At 41.1% G+C, this 22,164-nt stretch overlaps 1 protein-coding gene across 1 annotated transcript in view; it reads left to right on the top strand.

The window, feature by feature from the left end:
- The first annotated feature begins 3,623 nt into the window (after positions 1-3,623).
- The window catches only part of SVIL (supervillin), a 138,063-nt gene continuing 119,522 nt past the window's right edge, over positions 3,624-22,164 (top strand). Inside the window, exons 1-2 of the mRNA XM_071559981.1 lie at positions 3,624-3,769; positions 9,337-9,419. Of these exons, the coding sequence (XP_071416082.1) occupies positions 9,359-9,419 (61 nt within the window). The 5' untranslated portion in view covers positions 3,624-3,769; positions 9,337-9,358. The remainder of the gene's footprint in view (positions 3,770-9,336; positions 9,420-22,164) is intronic.

The raw sequence follows: 22,164 nt of genomic DNA, 5'->3' as shown, positions 1-22,164 counted from the left end.
AATCTGATCTGGAGTTCAGGCCCATAATTACACTGGACCAACTCCAGGCACTCGTAAATAAATCGGTGGTGGCTGCTCTGCTGCCAGAGCTCTGTCATTCTGTTCGTCTGAGTGTGGACAAGGGCTTTGGCTCTTTTCTAAAATTCTACACTTGCCCCGAGATTTTCACACCTTATTTTAAAAGACCCTAGGCTTTCTCACTGTAGTTTGGCATAGCCTTACACAGGAAGAGAAAGCTACTAGCCTGCCACATTGTTGAATATGTTCATTTAGAAAAGCATCTGAAATACAGATCGTTACTTTTTCCTCCCCCCTCCCCCCCCCCCCCTCCCGCTTTCTCCATATGTGGGAACCTTGCAGGGACAGACATATTTCTGTGTCTCTGCTCTGGCCTCTTTGTTGACACTAATAGTTTGCACTGGCCTCTACAGTGAGGCACATCTTTGTCACAGTGTATCAGCTGTGCTAAGCTACAGAAGTCAGTTTCAAAGCTCGGCAAGAAAGTCCCGTAAGTGTAGAGGTCTGAATTCAAGACCATGGATTTCAAAGGAGCAGGCACAGCATTCATTCACAAACCTGGCTGACTGAATTCTAAGAAGATTACTAGTGATTTTACATGTTATTTTCAAGACTGTTTCTCATCATATCCATGCAATATACAGCACAGCATCTGGTTACAGAATGAAATCTCCAACTGGTGCAAGCTCGAACCGAAAATGCTGCAGATGTTTATCTTCTGCTATGTTGAACACCTTTTTCTTGAAAACCTTCAAATAAACTTTTCACACACATTATTAGAGCTGATTCAGAATATGTAACTATTCAGAAAATGGTTCATTTTCTTCAACCTCAGCTACAAGTAAAACTAGTCCCCATGTCAGCCTTTCAGTGATGCAGAAGGCAGCCGAGATCACAATCCGCACAACTTGATCTACAGTGGGTTTTTACCAGAAGCTAAAATGATTCCTGAAATCAGAGCTAATCCTGAGTGCAGACAAGGCCTCAGACTGCCAACTAGTTCCAAATGTTTTTAAGATGTGAATACTTATATGCTGCCAATGAGACTGAGATGACCAATTCTTTTCACGTGGGTCACTCCAAGGCCAGCAAACGGTAACAGTATTTCACCAGTGTTACCCTGGCTCATAGTCACACTGGTCACATAAAGGTGAAAGTTGCTGGGCTCCTTTGTAATAAGTTGAGTCACTGTGTCTTCTGCAGACCACTTTTCAAAATAAAGCAAAATACTTCATGGAGTGAAAAACACTGAATTATTTGCAAAAAAATGTCATTTCTTTTCTATATCCCTCCCCAGGGAGACCATTGTTTGAATAAGCATTTGCTTGTGCCCCAAAGTACAGATGTTTTTGACTATCATCATAAATCAAACATGCATATGTCTAACACATTACCAAAGAGTAGAAAATAGGATGGATTAAGATGGTTAGTCCGATACAAATTATACTTCTTTAATAATCTTAATTTTTTGCTGGTTCTTCTGGAAACAAAAGATTCAGCAACATCACTGTGCCTCCCTCTCCCACCTTGTAATTGAAATCAATCTTTTACTCCTTTTGAAATGTAAATTTGAAATAATCTTGTATCTGGATCATGGATTAAGTTTGCAGGAGAAAAGTTTCTGGCAGAAGATGGCAGGGACTGTGCCTAAAGTTAAATCCAGACACAGAAATCAGTTCTGAGCTAGGATGAACACAGAGTTCTTGTTAAATGGGTTGCAGGTTTTCAGTTGCAAAAGTTCCATCAAGAAACCATTCTGATATCTGAAAACAAACACAGACAGCATCACATCACTCAACAAAAACAAGTTTAACATTTCAATTAGTTTTTTCTTCTCTTACACAATTCTCTCAGGCCTATCTTAAAGTGCATTTTTCCGCAGAATCAGAATTCCATCTCTAAACCTTTACAGTACTAGAGATACAGTGGTGAGTCTTTTCTTTTTCCATAAGGAAGACAAGGCCTTTGATAGTTTCAAATACGGGTGTTGAACAACAGGATGAATTGTCTTGAAAGGCAGTAGGATAAACCATGTTTTCAAGGTCACTTTTTTAGTCTATGGCTTTTAACCTTGTTATGATTTATGTTTGACCTCCTTTCCACGGTAGCTTTCTTCCTTCTCTCCCTCACACTGGAAGGACACATCTACAATTTCTATTTGATGTGGGTTTCATGCATCTGCACAAAGTAATTCATAACCACTACACAAAAGGCATGTGCCTGCACCACATCATTATCCTGCAATTAAGAAAATTCTTCCTGCCACAAAGCTATAAAACCCAGGTATGCTTCAAGCTAAGCTCTCAATATTCATTCTGAACTCATCTAGATCATAAAGGTGCTATAGCACGGTGGACAAAGATATTTTGTAGCTGTCTTGTGAAATACTTCTTGGGTGTTGATTTGAAATTGTTTACATTTACCTCATCTCAGCATGTTTCCACAACTTGAGATTTTCTCAATTTTTTTTTTCTGCACAGACTTTAAACGGATATAGAGAAGTTGTCTCTCCTCTGCAGTTGAAAGGAACAGAGACATGTATTCTACTCAGTTCCTGTGCTCTCTACCTAAGCTCTCAGATTTAACATGTTCTTCAAATTATTGTCCCAATACCACATACCACAGGGTTATCCTCCATGTGGGATGTGCTGTTGTTCCTGTTTCAGGTTGATTTGTAAGACTTAATCAAGCAGGGCTTGAATTCTCCATGTAATTCACTCAGAAAATGTTTGATTAAGGTAAGAGATTGAAGTGAAAGGAAGATAAAAAGATTCTACTTTCCCCAGAAGGTAGGTGTTTAATATCAGAAAACCTGAATGCTCTAATTTTTTTAAACTATGTGGACAAACACCTCTGCTGCACCACGGTGGTATGGTCTACAGCATTTCATATTTCTTCCACCTTCCGAACGATGTCTTGGTTTTCAATAAGCTCATCTGAGGAAAAAAAAGTTTCTCCCTATAAACAAAAAGTGGTGATGACTGTGTGCATTCCCCGGCTTCTACCTCATGTGGCCCCAGTAGTGGGGAGAGAGCAGGACATTTATTGAATCGCTCTTTTAGACAGCCTGCTCCAGAAGCTCTTCCGAGATCTACTGCAGCCCAGCAGGAGCTTCTGCCATCAGGTTGATATAGCCTGGCAAGGCCGTGCAAATTATTAAAGAGAACAGTTGTATGTCTCTGAACGTACACTACTGATAAACACTGACCATAAATACTGCTAATGCAGGAGCTCTCCATAAAGTCGCACATGAGTAACGCTGCTGAGCCCTGCCCAGCCTCTTTGCCGCTCCGCGGCTCTGTCGTCGGCCCTGGTCTCCTCTAAATAATTAAACATTCTATTGGCCAGGCACGATGAAAGGGGACCCAAAACACTCGCCCCGCGCCGCGTAGGGCGCGGCACCTCCAGGAGGCGCGCGGGAGAGCGGACGGGGAGCGCCGGGCGAGGGTCCCGTCCCGTCCCGCCCCGTCCCGCGTGGGACCGCGAGCACCGCCCCGCCCCGCCTCCGCTGCTCCCCGCGCTGTGCCCGTGGCCGCTCTCACGCCGTTGCCGCCAGGGCGCAGAGCCGAGAGCCGCCCCGTCCCGCCCCGCCCCGCCCCGCCGAGGAGGCGGCAGCAGCCGCCCCCCGCCCCTCGTGTCCGCGCCGCTCCCCCTGCCCTGCTCCGCCCCGCACGGCCGGAGGCACGGCCGGACGGACGGAGGGACGAAGGGACGAGGCCGCCGAAGGCTGCGGCTGCCGAGGAGCTGCGAGGTGAGTGGCGGCGGCCGCGCTTGCCGCCCGTTCGCAGTCCGTTCGCCGCGGGAGCGGAACCCGCGCGGGCGCTGCCCCCGGGGCACGGCTGCCGCTGCCGCCGCCGCCGCCGTGGAGGACGCGCCGCGGGCTCCCCGCTCGCCCGCGCAGCGGGTTTGCGTCGCGAAGGTCCTGCACGAAACTTCCCCGGTGCCTCCCGCCGGGGCTGCGCTGTCACTCGGGCTCGGGGCTCTCCCGGCGCAGCAGCTCGTGGGGAATGCGGGGCTCGTCCCGCCCGCGGTGCCCTGCGCTCCCCGCACGCTGCAGGAGCACCTGCTCTAGGGTTGGACTGGAACCGGGGCCGGCCGACGGCGCGGGGCTGTACGGGGACGGCTCGGCGCCGGCGGGAGCGGGGGGCGCGGCGCAGGGTCCGCTCCCAGGACCGCCCGTGGCGCCGGGGCCGCTTCGCAGAGGGGCTGAGAAATGTTTGAAGGAGTTTTGTCTCTTGTTGCAGCTGGAAGAAAAGGCATCGGCGGCAGCAGCAGCGCTCACGTGTGATGTAGAGAAAGAGGGATTTTATGATGCTGGCTCGTTACAGCACAGCGGGATACCGGGAAAGGCTGGCAGAATCAACAGGGCGCTTGTTTAGTGATGCACGGAGCCTCTTTGGCTCAGAGCCCCGTAGCTGGGTTGAAGAGGTTGAATACTCACCTTGGCTTAAATGGGTCAGCAGTGGGGTTGTAGCTTGCCCCGACTTGTTTTCCAAACTCCAAAATACAATAATATGTTTTAAAAGGGGAAAACCAATGAAGTATTGTGATTAATAGGAGAAAAAAAGAGTAGGATATGCTGATAGTTACAATTGCAGTGCTTGTAGGATATTATATAGAGCGTGGATACCCAATGCTGCAGAGCTTACTACTTAATGACATGCATCCATTCTACTAATAATGCTTCTAGAAGGCTGCACATGATCATGGATTATGACTCTTTCACGGGATACATAAGTGGTCTTTCAAAGACTGAGTGTACTCGAGTTTATTACTTGGCAGGGGGCAGCAGCATGAAGCCTGGGAATGAGAATAGGAAGTGAACATTTTTCATTTAGTTCTGATATTGTTCTGGGTCTTCAGCAGTTGTAGGTGTCATCATAGACTAATCTTAAATCAAATACCATCTCATGTGTGGAAAGACAGTAGTGTTGTCCTAGAAAGTACCTACTGCTGTGTGTGAACACTCCTTCTGATACAGAATATGTTCTGAACAAATCTGGTTATTTTTATCATGGGCAAGTGTGTTTCTTTAAGAGTGAACTAAACTGTATTATACAGAAAAACGTTCTCAGCCTGTAATATCTTAATCTCTTGTGTTCAAAATGAAAACAAAAGCCATCGGAAGATTGAAACCTCTCTTGACTGATTCACGTGGCTAATGAGGTTTATGACAACAGAACTGTGTTCAGTGTTACTGTATTGGGTTGTCCTCTGGCTCTGTGCAATGCCCCATGTAACCAGCAGTGGCAGAGGTCCAGCTTGGGTTTTCAGAGAAACAATCCTAGTTTCTTTTTGGTCGTTTTCAAGCCTTCATAAGACAGAAGTGCCTGTTGTGGAAAGGGGGAAAGAATAGTGATAATGCACTCAACTCTTGAAACACAGGCCTGACAGCTGTTCCTGTCACGAGATGTTCTTCCCTGGTGAGATGTTCAGAGGCTTGATATGTCATCCTGATTTCCTGTGCCTGCTGAGGATCAGGCCAAAGGGTATTGGCCTGATCCTTAAATGCATCTAGCTGTAGGTAATGGCATGGTGAGTTGCACTAGGGTAGTTTGTTTTGGTTTAGTTCTGCTTTGTTTACCTGTCTGAAGACTTTGTTGGATGTCATTGTATTGAGTGAGATGGAGTTAAAATTTTTCTTTGCTATCCTGATAGGAAATATGCTTCAGCTTTCACTTTAAAGTAGTTGAGTGTTAATTATTAACACTTAAAGAGCTGTATCCTAGCATGGATGTGAGTGCCTGTAAGTTTATTTCTCCATGATATCATTACTAACCTCTGATACAAAGTGTCTGTCCTGGGTAGAAACTTCTGCAGTCACCATAGGAAAGTCATGAGCTTTTTAGTAGTAAAGCTCTGAACAAAATTCCTGTCTTCAGGTGAGCGTTAGCTCCTGCTAGGTGTGGCCTGACTGTATTCCCCTGGGGGAATCATTTCACACTCTTTGTTTCCCTAGAAAATTTATGGTTCCCAACTGCACTGTTCAGTTCTGTGTGGATGCAAACCATGCTGACTCATATGCTGAACTGTTGCAGCCTTGCTCCATGTAAACACAAGCACACTTCTAAAATATTTAATTTGTAATGTCCTCTGTGAAAAGCTATCCCACAGCTCCTGGCATAATTCCCAGAAGCAGCAGATTCTGGGGTACTGGGAATTTCAAAGGCCATTGGTGCCCAGCGGGATAATCGTCTGAACTAGTTTAGTGTAGTTTATCCTGGCACTGGGACAGTTCAAACTGAACAGGTATTTAATCTTGCTTAAAGCAAGTCTGCTTTGAACAATACTTGGTATGTGTATGAATGATCTGGAACCTGTTGGGACATGGCTGTCAGATCTACATGGTAGAGAAAGCTTTGTTACAGCAAGTACACTTTGGTGTAGCTGTATCTCCTAACAGTTTCTGAATCAACCTTATCTGTGTGCAGTTACAGTAAAATCAGGAATAAGCTATTAAATGACTTGTTTTCTTAGTTCCTCCATGGCAAATAACAGTGGTAATTTTTTGTGAAAGACCTGAGTTTATATCCACATGTAAAGTGGTTATTAAAATGAACGTCTCAGAAAGATGGAAACTCATCCTTCCCATTCATGTATGCAAACACCCTCATAGGTCTTTTAATTGAAAATAAAATACAATCACTGGTTTGGCTACAAAGAAGGGGAGTGAAACCAAAGAATGATTTTTGTCTGTACCTACTAAGTACAGCATTGGAATTTTAAGATAAATACCTTCTCCTTGAAAGCAGTAATTAGTTCAGTGGAGACTAATTGATAAGGAGCTAGAGTTCATTGGCTCTTTTGTGGGTTTGAAAATTTGTGTTTGGGCTTGTTTTTTTGTTATTATTGTGAGCTTGGTTGAAATACTAATCCATTATGGTAGATATGGAGAGTAATTTAGGAGAGGTTCAGTGCAGCTTATGGATGGTTCAGATCAATCACATATCACTTGCTTATGTAGGTTGACTATCAGGGCATTACCTGTAATTGCTAAAAATCGTCTGTTTACTGAACTGTGCTAAGGTTTGATGATGTCATAACTCCTTCCAACATCCTGCAATGTTTTAAGCTTCGAGTCTTACTTTTTGATTTTGAGAGCAAACTTTAGAGACACTAAAGGAGTGGGATATTTTCAAAACTGGATAAATCTGGGTAGCAAAACTGGTTCAAAACTCTGGAGAAAAAGCTCCTGATGCAGATGGGGCTCTGGATCTCATTGAGGTCCCTTGGGGGAATATAAGCCATTGCTCTCACTGCCACAACATGGCAGCATTTTGCAGGTGCTCATAGCAAGTGAATGTCAGTGCAGCTGGAAGAGCAAATCTGTGCTCTTACCTTTACAGATGGTAGGGTTTGAAGATAGCCTGCAGGAAGGGTACTTAGCATAGTGTTATTTTAGTACAAGAAGCATCTTTTCTGGAAGTGTGATTCAAGCCTCTACTTGTTTTCTTTCTTTGTTCTTATTCCATTCGTATGGGGAATTTCTTAGAAATACAGCTTAATTCACAAAAGAATTTCACTAAAAAGTCTTTATCAGAAGTCTGAAATTGAAACGTACAGATAGGGCATTTTGTTGTTTAGGTGTGTCGAGACATGTGTTTGCTGTTGGCAGAGTCCCATTGATTGCAATCCATATTTCAAAATCCTGCTTTCTATGATGACCATTAGGGGCATTTTTCTTTGTAAAAGCAAAGGAGGTTAAAAATTGTGACTGCATCAGTTATTGTTGCTATGACAGCTGTCTTTGTTCAGTTTTAACTATCATATTCTGAGTAGCTCTTAGCTGGGATTGTAACATTAATGGCTACCTGCAGAATAAGTAGAAGAGGAGATCTTTCCATGCTGTCTTTCTTAGTCAAAAATATCGTGTCTTTTGAGTTACTCTATTTCAATCAAGATGCAGTGAATTGAAACATTTCATTACTGACTCTGTTTTGGTGCCTGGCATAATTAGGAGTTGTGTAGTCAGTTCCTTAGCACTGTTTAACCATGGTTTGTCATGAGCAAAACAGATGGTACCGTGGATACTGTGCTTCTGAGACTTGAAAACTAGGAAGATCACTTGAAATAAGGTGATGCAATTTTTGTACAAGGTCATGTACAAAATTATGTTTTCTTCAGATGGCAATTGTGAAACAAGCGAGTGCGTCTTGCAACATGCTATCGGTTATTGCATAAGTAGCAGCAAATAAGGACTATCCCTTTGTCTACGTGAGAGCAGTGGGATGTGCTGTCCTCAGGTGCCAACTTACTTTTACATCAATGTGCAACACCAGCGTAAAAAAGCTGTAAAATAGCCCATGTTTATTGAAACCGTCCTTTCCAGCATGCTGAACATCTCTTTCCAAAGTGGATAGATAACTTCTGTGTAGTCAGTGTCTATATTAAGAGTTCGTAAATGGCTCTCTTCCTGACACTAGCTGGAAAATATAGTCACAAGAGAAGTTTTTTTATATGTTAGATGGCAACCTGTTAGTCTGAGTAATGCAATGTTGGAAACTGTTGGTGGTCAAGTAGCAGCAGTTTGAAAAGCTCTGTTACCCTAATCCAGACTTGTTTTAGAGGGTAAACTTCTAATACAGCGTCTTGTACAGTGTAGTCCAGTTGGAGGGCCAGCTGTCTATTTTGGAAATCAGACTGCTGCCTTTTAGGATGAAAGCCGTATTTTGCGAATATGAACTCCTTTGTATCCACTTGCTGTGCCTTGTCCGAGGCAAGGAGCAGCTGTAGTCCATTCACCAGACCTGCATTTGGCTGGTGCTGCCATTGTGTTGTGTGTAAACATGTACCATTATTTTGGATCATATGGCAGCCTGTTCAAAAGGGTCTTGCATTCCCCAGCTGTTCTGCAACTTTTCCATCTCTAAGCTTGCCAGCTGCTTAATACAGGCAACTGTAGCTGCATTTGTTTCTTTGGTGTTAAGTATTAGTGGAGATAAAAATTGACTTCTTGTTAAATGCTAGGTGCTGTGAGCCCCTCCTGCTTTCAATGGCCATAAAATAAAGCAGTTCTTACTGTATCAAAGTTGTTAGAAGTTTTCTTCATCACTAGTTGAACATGTTGCATACAAATCTTTTTTCATATATTTGAAACAAATAGGAAATACACTTGTGTTTACATATATATGTACGTCTACAGCCTGTGGTAGTAACTAATCCAAAAGAACTGGAGTACAAAAAAGGGTCACTTACAGATATGTCAACATCTCCTTTGTTTCCCCACTTCTCTGAACAATGTTCAGTTTAACAAGGCATCCTGTGCTCTCTTGTCAGCCAACCCTTTTGTTTACTGATTCTGGAAACTTTTTCTTTCAGTGGGCAGCACTGCTCAGATTGGATGTCAAGGAAGGGACAGGGGTTCTGCCATGCCTTGTACCTGCAGTGGGTGCTCAGTCCAGGTGAGGAACCACAGGTTGAGACCTGCCTTCTGGATTTTTCCCTCCAGCCTACTGTCCCTGCCATGAAAGTGATAGGAAATGTTTGGAAAATGTTTTGTGTTACTGTACTCCTCTTGCTGCAGCAGTGGATCCATACTTATCCACCTGGAGTTATAGAAGTTAAAAGTCAGAGTAAATTCAAGCACCTTTGGAAAAAGGAGACAATTCTGTTAATGACTAAAGTTACTGTTCTAACCTCTTAACCTCTTCTACAGTGTCAATTTGAAATTTTGGGTGAGGAGGAGCATATCCTAGGTTGCTGCAAAAGACTTTAAAGATAGTGATAAAGCCAAGTTTTCAGAGGCTTGAGCTGGTTTCCTTACTCCCGGACAAGGGGATAAATCAGGTGTTTGCTGGAAATCATATTTTGTAATTGAAGAATGTTAACTTGATTTTTCATGGTTGTGTTACTCATTTCATGGTGAAGGAGACTGGAAGGGAATGACTTGTGCATTCTTGCTTTTGATAGCAGAAAAGGCTGCCCCAGGGTCCAAGTTACCCATTGTAACTGTCCTGAAAACCCTCTTGTTCAGAGAGGAAATTTTCAGATGACTGTAGATATATTTCTTTTTTCCTACCCCCTTTCCCCCCACCCTTTCAGAAGGCCTACTGTGTCCTAGCTGGTTGTAACTTTAATGTACATGTTAAACATCAACACTACCTAAATGACCCTAGGATGACTCTGGTTTAATAACAGAGCATTTCCCTGTGAAAATAAAAGCAAAAACATAAAAAGACATCTCTTGATTTAAGGTAGCATATTTCAGGATCTGTTTTGGTGTTTGTTTTTTTTGTATTTCCAAATAGCTGAGAGTTTGAACTTTTCCATTCTAATGCTAGTATCTTAAAAGAGGTTGGAACACTGTCTTTGGCTAGGTTCTTGCACTTGTCTTGTGGAAAATTAATTTTTCAAAGTCAGTGTTGGAACACTAAATCAGTATTTCACTGAAATAATAGCAGAAATACAGGTTTATAATTTGATGTGATCATATTAGGTACATAGTCATGTTAGCTGAGCACAGTAGTGGATATTAGATTAAAATGTGTAATTAATACTGAAAATGTAGATATGAGTTTGTATTGTGGATTTAATAACTGCGTATATGAGCAGGTCTTTAGAAAACAAGTAACAGGGGTTCTCATCCAGAACAGCAGACTGTCCTTGCTTCAAAAATAGAGGTAGACAACTGAGTGTAATGATGAGGCCATGGAAAGATAGTGGCCAGTGGGAACTGGAGGGAGAACTTCTGTTGCAAAGAAGATTAGAGAGAGCGTTTGATTTTTTTTTTTCTATTTTAAAGGGCTGCTGATTAATTCACAAGCTCCTTTGTAGTGAGTTTAGGGAATGGACATAGAGGAGATTAGGAGAAGTGGATATTAAGAAGTAAGAAAGTAAAGAGGTGTTGGTTTGTCCTCAGCTGAACAGAAGAGGAAGACAGTATCTGATTAATAAGCAGTGTAAGTTAAAGGCTTTAGGAGAAAGAAATATTTTTCACATAGAAGGTGGTGGGAAGTGCAGTGATAAGATTTTAAATGGCATTGAATTGCTTAAACATGTTTAAAATAATAGAGTGAAAGAGGTTACCCACTCATTCACCTCCAAAAACTGTTCTTAGTGAAGTTGGTGGAAGTTTTGGAAAGGCATAAAAATAGAGCATTTGAGAAAGCTTTTTGTTAGGTGTTTGATTTTTTTATTTTTCATTCTTTTAAATGAAAGGTTCTGCCAATGTTTTTAACTTGGCTTAAATTTGCTCCATCCTCTACTGAGGAAAATATTTATTTTAAAGTTTCCTCTAAACTTAAATTCGCTTCCCAGCCAATTTAAAGACATGTCTGTCTATGTAATACCTTCCAACTCCAGGAAAGCTGACAACTGGAAGACTTAGTGGAGGAGGAGACCTTGTTGATTGCACAGAAGAGCAGTATTTCCAGGAGCAGGAAAATTGCTGTTCTGAAAAACGTAACTTGAATTAGTCCCTTCCATCTTTGTTTCCTTTTGCTGTTGTTAATGATTTCCTTTGCTCAGCTAGTGGTAAGTGCTGCTGTGCATGCCTCACTTCAGTGATTCTTCCACTGGTCTGAGACTAAAATTTACAGTATGTGTTAATTTAAGGACAGAAATAGAGCAGGAGCAGGTAAAGCTGCTTCCTTAAGCTGCAAGTTTATATGTTATCAGAGTTATGCTCTTTAACTTTGGCACTTTAAGTTGTTTTCCTCCAGAGTGGTCATTGCAGCTCCTAGCGTGGGTCATCCTGCACACTGGTGAGTTTGGCTGCCTGTTATCTCACAGGTTGTGTGGCTCAAGTCTCTGCCCCGTATGTAGCTTATCAGCCACATGCATGACTTCCCAGAGCCTACTTACACAAAATTGTCTCTATCACTGGAAAGATTCAAAGGCTTGAAAGAAGCTTACTTACACAAAAGTTGCAAAAATAAACAAAATTGCAAAAAGGAAACAGAATATATTTACTGAAATAATACTTGTCAGTAAGGATCTGGTTTAGTTAGGCTCTGTTGTTAGGATTGCCTGTCACAGCTACTTGTGTTCTGGATGCTTTGCCTTGTTTGTGTGCTACACATGAGGCTGTACTCTCATCCGTAAATCAGCATTTAGGTGTTAAATGCCAAAAAGCAGCTGTTTCTTCTTGTCCCACCTTACTCCACAAAACTGCTTAGGCTTAGGTATTCCTGTTCAGATCACTCTGTTGGCTTTAGGTTTAAACTACTTTACAAAATCACAGAATATGGCAAATTGTAAGGGACCCACAAGGATCAGTGAGTTCAACTCCTGGCCCTTCATAGAACAGCTCCAAGAGTCACACCATGTGCTCTAGAGTATTGTCGAAATGCTTCTGAAGCTCTGTCAGGCTTAGTGCTGTGACCGTTTTCCTGGGGAGCCACTTCCTGAGCCCAATCACCCTCTGGGTGAAGAACCTCTTTCTAATACCTGACCTAAACTTCCCCTGACAAAACGTAAGTCATTTACTCCTGTCACTGATCAGCAGAGAAAAGAAACCAGTGCCTGCTGTCCACTTCCCCTTGTGAGGGAGCTGTTGGCAGCAGCTCTGAGGTCTCCCTTCAGACTCCTCCAGGCTGAACAGACCAAGTGCCTTCAGCTGTTCCTCATACGGCTTCCCCTCAAGGCTCTTCACTGTCCTCATGGCTCTCTCTTGGACACTCTCTAATAAGTTAATATCTCTCTTTTATTGTGGTGTCCAAAACTGCACACAATATTAAAGGTGAGGCCATCCCAGTGCAGAGCAGAGCGGGACAGTCCCCTTCCTCGCCTGGCTAGAGATGCTTTGCCTGATGCCCCCCAGCCCTTCTGGCTGCCAGGACACTGCTGACTCATACTCAACTTGCCATCGACCTGGAGCCCCAGGCCCTTTCTGTTGGCACTGCTCTCCAGCTTCTCTTTCTCCATTCTGTACGAACATCCAGGATTGCCCTGTCCCAAGTGCAGAATCTGACACTTCCCCTTGTTGAATTTCATGTGGTTGGTGATTGCCCAGTCCTCTGATTTGTCAAGGTCTCTCTGCAGGGCTTCCCTGCCTTTCAGGGAGTCAACAGCTCCTCCCAGTTTTGTGTCATCTGCAAACTTGCTTAGTAACCCTTTTAGTCAGAGTATTCTGTCATTTGTGGTTTAAAGCATATGCTGGGACAAATACTACTTCAAAGGAGTTTGTGCAGAACTTGACCCTTGCAAATCTTAGAGAGTAAAGACTCTCCAGAACTCTATAAACACCCTGACCGTGGGATTGCACCAAACCTCTTCTGGATGCTCTGCCCAGTGCCTGTCCTCTTCCTTCCTGTTATACTGTAGAGTGCTAATAGTTGACAGACAAAGGATTTGTTTTTCCTGAAATACACTTGTTTATCTTGTCTCCATAATATTTGGTGCATGCCTCACTTGACAACTCGCATGCAAATGCCTCTTTTTGTGTTGTTTTTGTGGGTTGGCAACAACATTATTCTGGCTTCCTACTGCAAGCAAAAGCCTAGTGTATGGAACAGATTTGTTTATGTGGATTCCTGGTATGGAATGCAAATTTAATTCTTTTAACTTGAAATTAAATTACATTGAGTAAGATGACCTTTCAGTTTAAGTGTCACTGAACCTAGATAAAGAGCTTTCTAGGACTTACATTAATAAAAGCAAACTACAGTGTAGCTACTGTTAGGGATGCATTTCAGGTTCTTAAAATGTGTGGTTTAAGAGGGGAATGCTCATCTTATGCTTCTGTAGTAAACTTCACATCTTAAATGCACTATGTGGTGTATCTGGTTGGGACAGTGCAGCCACAGACAACTTGAAGGGACTTGTGTGGACAGGGAGATGGCAGATGAAACATTCCAGGTGAAATATAAATTTCCATGCCCTGGTTTAGGAACCTAATCTGCCTTACAGTACAGAGATAAGGAGCTATGAAAAAGAAGTTAACAGTGATTTTGTTTCATCTGACCTACTGTTAGAGGATCTAATAGCCTTTTCAAAGAATTCTTTAAAGCAGTATTTGGTTGGACAGGCTCTTTCTGGATTCCCAGGAGGTGCTTGCTAGCAAGGAGCTGCTGAAATAAAAAGTAAAACCCCAAAAGGCCCATATATTTGTGTGAATTAAGGAAGGTGAGAACCAGAGTGGTTTTGTGCTGAAGTTCAGCTTAAAGTTCTTTCCAAGTGCAATAAAGAGAAGGAACACCTTAATTTCTGTCCTCAAGAATTACAGTGACTTGTGAGATTCCTAGAGTAACATACAAATAGACTTTCATGATGGAACAGTAGATAGTGTCCTTCCAATAGAATAAGTGTTATTCATTAAATGTCTCTTATGCAAAGACTGATATGGGAAGTTATAATCATACCAGTCACCTCTGAAACAAAGCAAGTAATCTTGTGTTACAGAGGTTAGTTTCTTAAGGAAGCCTGAAAAAAACTTTTTCCATGAACACGTTGGTATGAATTGGCATTCTTCCTTACACAGGAAACCACAAATTCTTATTGTGGAAAACTTCTAACTCCTGTAAAACAGTCATTAGTTTTGTGTATTAAATGTTCAGAATGTTCTAGTGTTTTTTTGGTATGGCCTCTGGAGAGCTGCTCTAAGAAATGTTACTCTTGATAAACAGAAGATCACTTGCTCAAATGTTTCCAGTCACTTCCATTCACTGTGCATGCTTCTGGGGCTTGGATGCTTGTCAAATGCCTGCAAGCCTAAGACCATCTTTATTGCTCAATTACTTTTGCCCCCTTAAGTCTCTAAGTATGACAGTTGCAGACTGAACATGATCCCTGCCTTAAATACAGCAATGTGTTCTATGAGTTGCTTTGTTGGGATTTCTGAAACTGGTGCACTTGAAATTGCCTTTGGTGGTGGGCAGTCAGTGCGCGCGCACACACACACACACACACACACACACACACACACACACATGTGTACTTGTGTGCACTCCTTGGCAGTACTTGTGTGAATGTCAATATGACTTGAATACCTATAGTATGTGTGCACTATAGGCTGGGAGCTTCAGGTTCAGGTGGCTTGAAAAATTACTTAATTGACTTCACTGAGACTTTTCTTTAAGGTAGTTTCTTTCTTTATGACTTGGTCTTCCCAATGTCTTTACTTTTTTTAAAATCCCTATTCTGGATTTGGTATGCAAACCCTGATCAGTTTTTCAGACTTCACATGAAGTAAAACTTTCTTAACCGAGAACTGCATCATTATTTTTTGTTCCTTTCAAATACATTGTTGAGAGTAGAACTCAAATTACCCAGCACATTCTTTTTCTTTTTTTAATGAAAGAAGAAAGAAATGGGTAGGGATGTAGCAAATCACCTAAGCTAGCAGTGATGAAAGTGATTTTTAATTTTTTTTCTTTGCTGTGCATGTTACTTGTTTGAAACAGATTTATCATATCATCTTCATTAATGTTTTACACTTTCTACTATTTTGAATGGATAGCAGAGTTCTCAAGTACTGGAACGTTACTGCTGCTATTTAAGGCAGGACATCTGTCATGATGTGTCTAGAGTCTGATTTCCCCAAGCCTGTACAATTCTTGCTTTTATACTCTACCTATGTAGCCATTGCTCTTTCTACAATGTAAAAGTGGCAGAGAAGTTAAACAATTCATTGAAAATGTGTAATTTCTGAGAGCAGCAACTTGCGAGTAGCTATGTGTTATGTCATCTAGACAATGCTTTGGCAGAGTTTTAAGAATTCACTAAACTAGGCCAAATTAACTTTCTTTGCTTGTCAGGCATAACTTTCTGTATTGGAAGGGTGTGCACAAACTAAGTTCATGCATCTCACAGACAGTGTTAACAGTGTCTCATGCTGCACACACCAAGGCTTCTGGGATCCAATCCTAGTAGGTCCTCCTGCTGTGCTACCCTCGGCTTGCTCCCTCCTTCTGGAAATCACAGATTACATATCAACTTTCTTGAGCTTTGGGACTTTTCCCCTTGCAGTAGCCTCAGTGTTGGCTGCCCTCTCAGTCATGGTCCCAACAGCTGTTGGGTTTGCAGACTTTTGTTGTAAATGCTATTTATATTATTACATTATTATCAAATATTCTGGGCACAGGATAGTGAGATTACTCTGTGGAGCCTCAGAACTCATCTCTAGAAAGGGTAGACTTTGCAGGATAATCTAGAGAAATGATTCCCCTTCTCCCACAGAAACCCTTTTCTGAAAACTTTGGTTTAGAGACTGTTTTAATGAGCTTTGTATTACAGTTTTCAGGATAACCCATTTATGTCTGTGGCTTTGCAATAATGCCATTTTGGGGATGAAATTTTATGACTCCAACAGCTCTCTACTCCTCCCATTTCCCTTTTTCCTTCCTGCTCCCAGCTGTGTGCATGTGCTGATTATTCTGGGGTGGCTCTAATCCACTCTTTTAACTTTGTAAGCTGCTTTATCTCAGGTTTTGGTTGCTGGGTCAGCACATCAGTGTCTACTGTTAGTGAAGCAAGGAAGGTCTCAGACCTCCAGTGTGTGTGGGAGCTGGGGCAGTGGGGACAGTGTCAGACTGGGCAAAAATACGTGTTCTCCACAGTTCATTTTGCCTAACATGAATTTATATGTAAACATGAGTTTTCTGATTGCAGCTTTCAGTTCTGATTTGGCAAATTGAAAGCTTTCAAATGGAAAACTGAACTAGTGTTTATTTGAAGCTTAAAATGCTGGTTTTGGATTCTTTTTTCTTTGTATTTGTAGCTCCTATTCCATGCTATGTTTTCACAAGTTTTTTGTTCAAAGGAAGCCTTACACTTCCCAGAAAGGTCGCAGCTGGCAAAGGCCTAAAACAATTGCAGTTGCACAGTGTTGCTTGGCTCTGTTGGATTGTAACTGTGTATGACTGTTATTAATCTAAAATTGCAGATGCTTTACTTGTTCATCAGATTGTAAAAATGCTATGAGAGCATCCAGCATCTTTTAAAGGCAGCGGGAGTTGCTGCATTTTGCAGTTAGAATAGTCATGTCTCTTCTGTACGGGTGGAATAAATTAAAGAGAATGGGGAAGAAATGCTAGGGAGTAAGGAGACTTGAAATAACTATACATGGGTCAATGCAAACAACATAGGAAGTTTTGGGAAGCTTTGTTAAACTTGGGCTGAGTATTTAAAAGTTTACTAAAGAGTAATATATGCTATTGAACCTGATGGGTTTGGCTTGTGATCATCAGTGAAGGTCTGCTTTTTCACCTAGTTTTTCATCTGGGAATTTACTTTGGCACAAGCAAGGTAAGTTTCTTATTTGAGTTAGTAGAATACAAGTGGCTGCTTGGAAACTTTCCCAGCAATGGTCTGTTTCCTAGTCTTTTTGTAACTGCTCAATAGTGCCATCAATGCATATCTGGCCACAAAAGAGTTATGACAACCTACATAAACTCCAGGATATTTTAATGTCTCAAAAACACTTTAATACAGTGTAAAAGCTGGTCAGTTATAAAGATTGGCTTGAAACAAAGTGGCTTCCAAGGACTTGCCAGTTAAGTTTAACAAAACTATTGCTTGCTCCTGCTGACTTTGTGGCATCCCAGGTGAATCTTGATAAGCTGACTGCCAGTGACTGTCCCTTCACACCTACCTCACAGTACAGGAGTGCTGTGTCCGAAAATATCCTTTCTCAGTCCAAAGTCTCCATATTGTTGTTGGAGTTCATTTAGAAAGGACACGTGGCTCTATGGTCTGCTGCAGGTGTTGAAATGCCCCAGTGTTTCAGAAGAGGCTATGCTCTACTATCAGTATATTCTCCAGGGTAATTCATATATACGTCTTTGACCAAAACATAAAGGTCCTATTTTCTTTTATATCTTAACAAAACTTTTGCTTATTATAAAATATTGAAATATTTGAGTTAAAGGAAAATAAGCTCCAACAACAAACCAAATTATTACATTTCTCACTACATTCTGGAAGCAAATGCACATCCAATATGCTAAGGGGAGAGTTATGGCTGTGTAAGCTCCAGATGTGAGAGGATGTTCTGCATTACAGGTAGATGAAATAAATTTTGAAGCCATCTGGCAATGAACTGAGCGTAACTGCTTCACTGCCTTGAAAATCACTTCTATAAATTAACCTCTTCACAGGCTTCCTTTTGAGGAGAGTCCTGAGAAGATTCTCATTAGATCTTTTTTGACAGTATTGTCTGGGAATCTCACAGTCCAAAATAGTGCATAATTCAGATCTGAGATTTAGATTCAAAGTTAGTATCTCAATAGCAAAGTCCATGTTGTTCGGAGATTTTCAAGTGTTAATTGTTAACAGAGGTGCCCTCACTGCTCAGCTGAGGTGCAGGGTTTGTTAGCTGAGCTGCCTTACTATGTACTCTGTTGTGTAAGTGCTATTTTTGATGTCTCACAGCACCAACATATTTAGCTTAATAGATGTGATGCAGAGAAGACCCTTCTCCTGAAATATGCTGCTAGAACATGGTTGGGACTATTCAGATTATACTCAAAAATATTACTTTATATTTTTTCCAGTGTTAATTACACCATCTATTTTATTCATGTTATTTAAATATTGTACTTACTTTGATCTTTGAGCACAAGAATCTGATATTATTTGGTTGTTCATGGAAACCTGGGCGTTGTGTTTTATGTTTTGGGGTTTTTATTGGTTGGTTGGTGTTTTTTTAATCCTCTTAATAGTTCCTGTATTGAGTGCTGTTGTTTAGAACAAGCATTTATTTGTTTGTGCACCTGATTCATAAGAATCACTCATGTTCTAGTTGTCTTAGGCACCCGAGACTCTTGTTTCATCTCTACTGCCTTCACCTCATTTCTGTTTCTTTCTTGCTTGGTACTATCCATTTTCAAGACCTTGGGGAGGGGTTTTTGACTACAGCTCTTACTTTCATGTATAGGCAAGTCTTCAGTCTTGTTCCATAACTGCTCAGTGAAGAGAGTTGTCTCAGTCATTGAGGAAGCTTGAGCGACTTTGAGGTGTTGCAGATCAGAAGATGATTATAGTTCTGTAAGAGTTCTTTTGTTCCCCAGTGTAACATAATGTTGTCACTAACAGACCATTTTTGAAAATTTACATGGGTGAACAGAAGTGTGATGAGTTACATGAATCCAGTATGCCCCTCATTATATTGTTTTGTTTGGAAAATGTTATTTTTTAAAACTTAAGGAATTCTTACATTTATTGATTTTATTTTTAATGAAATTAATTTCATTGATAAGGGAGTTGTTTTCCATCATGCTGTCACAAGGCCCAAGTCCAGAAGAAAAATCTAAACAGAGGGAATGTGTCTTGAATGCATTGTTAAGAGATGATCTGAATGGACTAGTACTCCTGGTTAATGATTGTGCAGCATTAGTCTCATCTTTCTGCCTTGTCTGACGAAAAGAAATGTTTAATATTCCTTCCATTTCTGAATCTGGCCTTTCTAGAGACTGTAGTTAGCTGTGACTGTTATCTTTGGTAGGATATTCAACTGTTTCTATTTTGTACTTTATAGTCTTGTTTCTATCATCAGTTGGGTCTTTGGGCCGTTTCTTTAGAGGCTTTTTTTGCAGTATGTTTGTTCTTGATTTGCTTCAAAGACCTCATTGCTAGACACTCAGGCCACATCCAGTATCAAAGTTGATCAAAGTATCAAGTTTGATCCAAATAGTCCTAACAGCTGAGATAACTTATTTTCTGTTGGATGATGTGCTTGTGCGTTTTAGGATGATGCATAATAACCTGACCAGGAGCATGTGGAAAAAAGAGTAGGAAAATAGGATTCCTAATTAGGGGACCATTTACTAGCACTAGGGAAAGGGCTGCTGGAAAGCAGGTGTATTTTAAGGGCCTGCTTTTTTATTATAGGTCTGCAGAGCTTTAATTCTCATTTAGCACTTCAGCCTTTGCCTGACCTCTTCCAAATCTTCCCCTTTAGCCATATTTGCAGTATCTTTCTTTTCTGACTCCCCCCCCTCCCCCAAAAAAAGCATATCTTGTATGCCATTTTTTGGTTTGTGCACCACTCAGTAGTTTTGCCAGAGTAGAGCAATGGTGTGACTTTTTAAGGAGAGCATTAGTTATATGAATGATATTATCTCAACAAACTTTGAAGGTCAAAGAAACCCCTGCAATAAAACCTCTTGCAGACTAATTTGAAATACTTGATATCCCAAACTGGACAATTATTACATGTAGAACATGTAGAACTGTCTTTTTAAAGATTTTTTTTTCTTAATTCTTGAATTACAGAAATGGACACCTGTCTCTGTTATCCATTTTGCCAGTGCTGGCAAGTTCAAAACTCTTAAGTGGTGTTTGTGATGAACTGCAATTTCAGTGGTGACACTGCTGTCAAGTCTTTCTCTCTGTCCTTGAGTTCAGCAAGTCTGTTCCTCTTTGGTCCTGTAGCAAACAGTTGTGATCTCTCCACTTCTTGACATGTAAGAACTTCAGTATCTTTAAGGCAGTGACTACATTATGCTGCTAATGTCTTTGGACTAACTAAATGGAAACTGAGCAGTTTTTAATTTAAAATGTGCCCCAGGTCTTGTTTGTAAATATTGTGGAGAGTAATTGATGCATCTGATTTTCAATATTTCTCATATATTTAAGGGAGACAGTAAAGTATTGAAGTTGATGAAAGCAAGCGAAAACTAATTCACTTTGGAGAAAGGGAATGCACCCTGGCTTGAGGGAATGACTCTCTAGACCTTAGTGCTTGTTTTTAACACTGGAACTTATGTACTTTGAATGCCATAGACTGAAGTTACAATAAAGAGATAACATAACTGCAAAATGAGTTGGAGAAGTGAGAGAATTTAAGCAAATCAAACAAAATTTACTTTGTGATAATGAATTCTTGAATATATGAGTTTTTTGAAAATGTGGTTGAGAACTATAATCTGCTGCATAATCAAATGTGTCATCTGTAGGAAAAAATACTATTATTATGAAGGTAGAACATGCAAATATCTAAGAGTCTGCAGAAATATTTCAAAAATTTTGAGAACTTGGAAGAAAATCTAAAAGTGTATGTGGAAATCTGCTGCATAGTACTACTGGGTTAGCAGAAGACAGTGGTTCACATGCTGAAAAAATGTCTCTTTGCTAGCTGTTGTTACTCAACAAGACTATGAACATTGTAATTAGGTTTTGCAGCCCTTTCTGAGTATGTCCTACATAGCTGATGGCTCTGCTAAGGAGTTAAGAGACGCTGTAATAGAACCACATTTTAGTTGTAAAGGAGCTTATTAAATAACAAAACCTTTAAATCTAAGATTATATTTTATTTTGGCTAAGATCGACATTTATTTAATTACAGGTGTGCTCTGTTTCTAGAGGGTTTATGAGAAAATTTTGAAATTTGAAAATGTTCTTGTTCAGATAAACAGTTGAGCAGGCAATTGAGTCAAGTATCATTTGATATCAGTGTTTGCCTGTGTTAGGATATGAGTTCAGGTCAGACTATTGTAACTTGCATTAATGGCAACTGATTTATAGATATAAAAGCAATCTTCTCTTTGCCAGGTGTCTCTTAGTCAACATTGCTGGAGTTTTTTGAATGTCCAGTCAGTGACACCTGTATGTAGGCATCTGGATGGAATTTAGACTATTTATCACTGGGATACCCCCACTTACTCTGTCTAGAACACATGGCAGTTGCAACACTTTTTTTAAATTGGATTTGGGGATTGAGCTGGCTCATGCAGCTAGTACTTGGCTTTTATTTTAGTGTATTTACTTGATATGAGGAAGAAATTCAAGCTGCAGATTAAGGAGTGCGTGTGCCTAAGAGAGATCAAGCAATGTGAAGTCATGACTGAAGCTCTAACTATAGTCCATTTTTCTGGACCCCGTTTCTGTCCTGGGGCACTTTGTAGGAAGAGATTCCCACCTCTGTTACTTGCATGCTGGCCCATGTCAGAGGTAACTCTCTCAGCAGTAACTATGCACCGTCCAGGTTTCTACCCAAGGTCTGGCTGAGCAGAGCTGTGCAAGTGCATGTTAGAAGTCACTCAGATAACATAAACCCAGAACACCTGGGTCTTAGCAGTTGGCTGATGCATGAAGTGGGTGTTTTACAGCACATACTCTCTAAAGTTCAAGGAAGAGAATGAAAACAACAGTTGATTCCTAGATTTGCTGCAAACTCTAAAGTTTTAATCTGTTTCTTTGTATTTGTTTTTTGTTTGTTTTTTTTTTTGTTCATTGGGGTTTTTTCCCCCCCTCTATTTTTTTTTGCCT

The sequence above is a fragment of the Pithys albifrons genome, chromosome 7 (genome assembly GCF_047495875.1).
Source record: "Pithys albifrons albifrons isolate INPA30051 chromosome 7, PitAlb_v1, whole genome shotgun sequence".
Classification (NCBI taxonomy): domain Eukaryota; kingdom Metazoa; phylum Chordata; class Aves; order Passeriformes; family Thamnophilidae; genus Pithys; species Pithys albifrons.
Note: the sequence above shows the minus strand (reverse complement) of the source record. Positions and strands in the feature narration are given on the sequence as shown.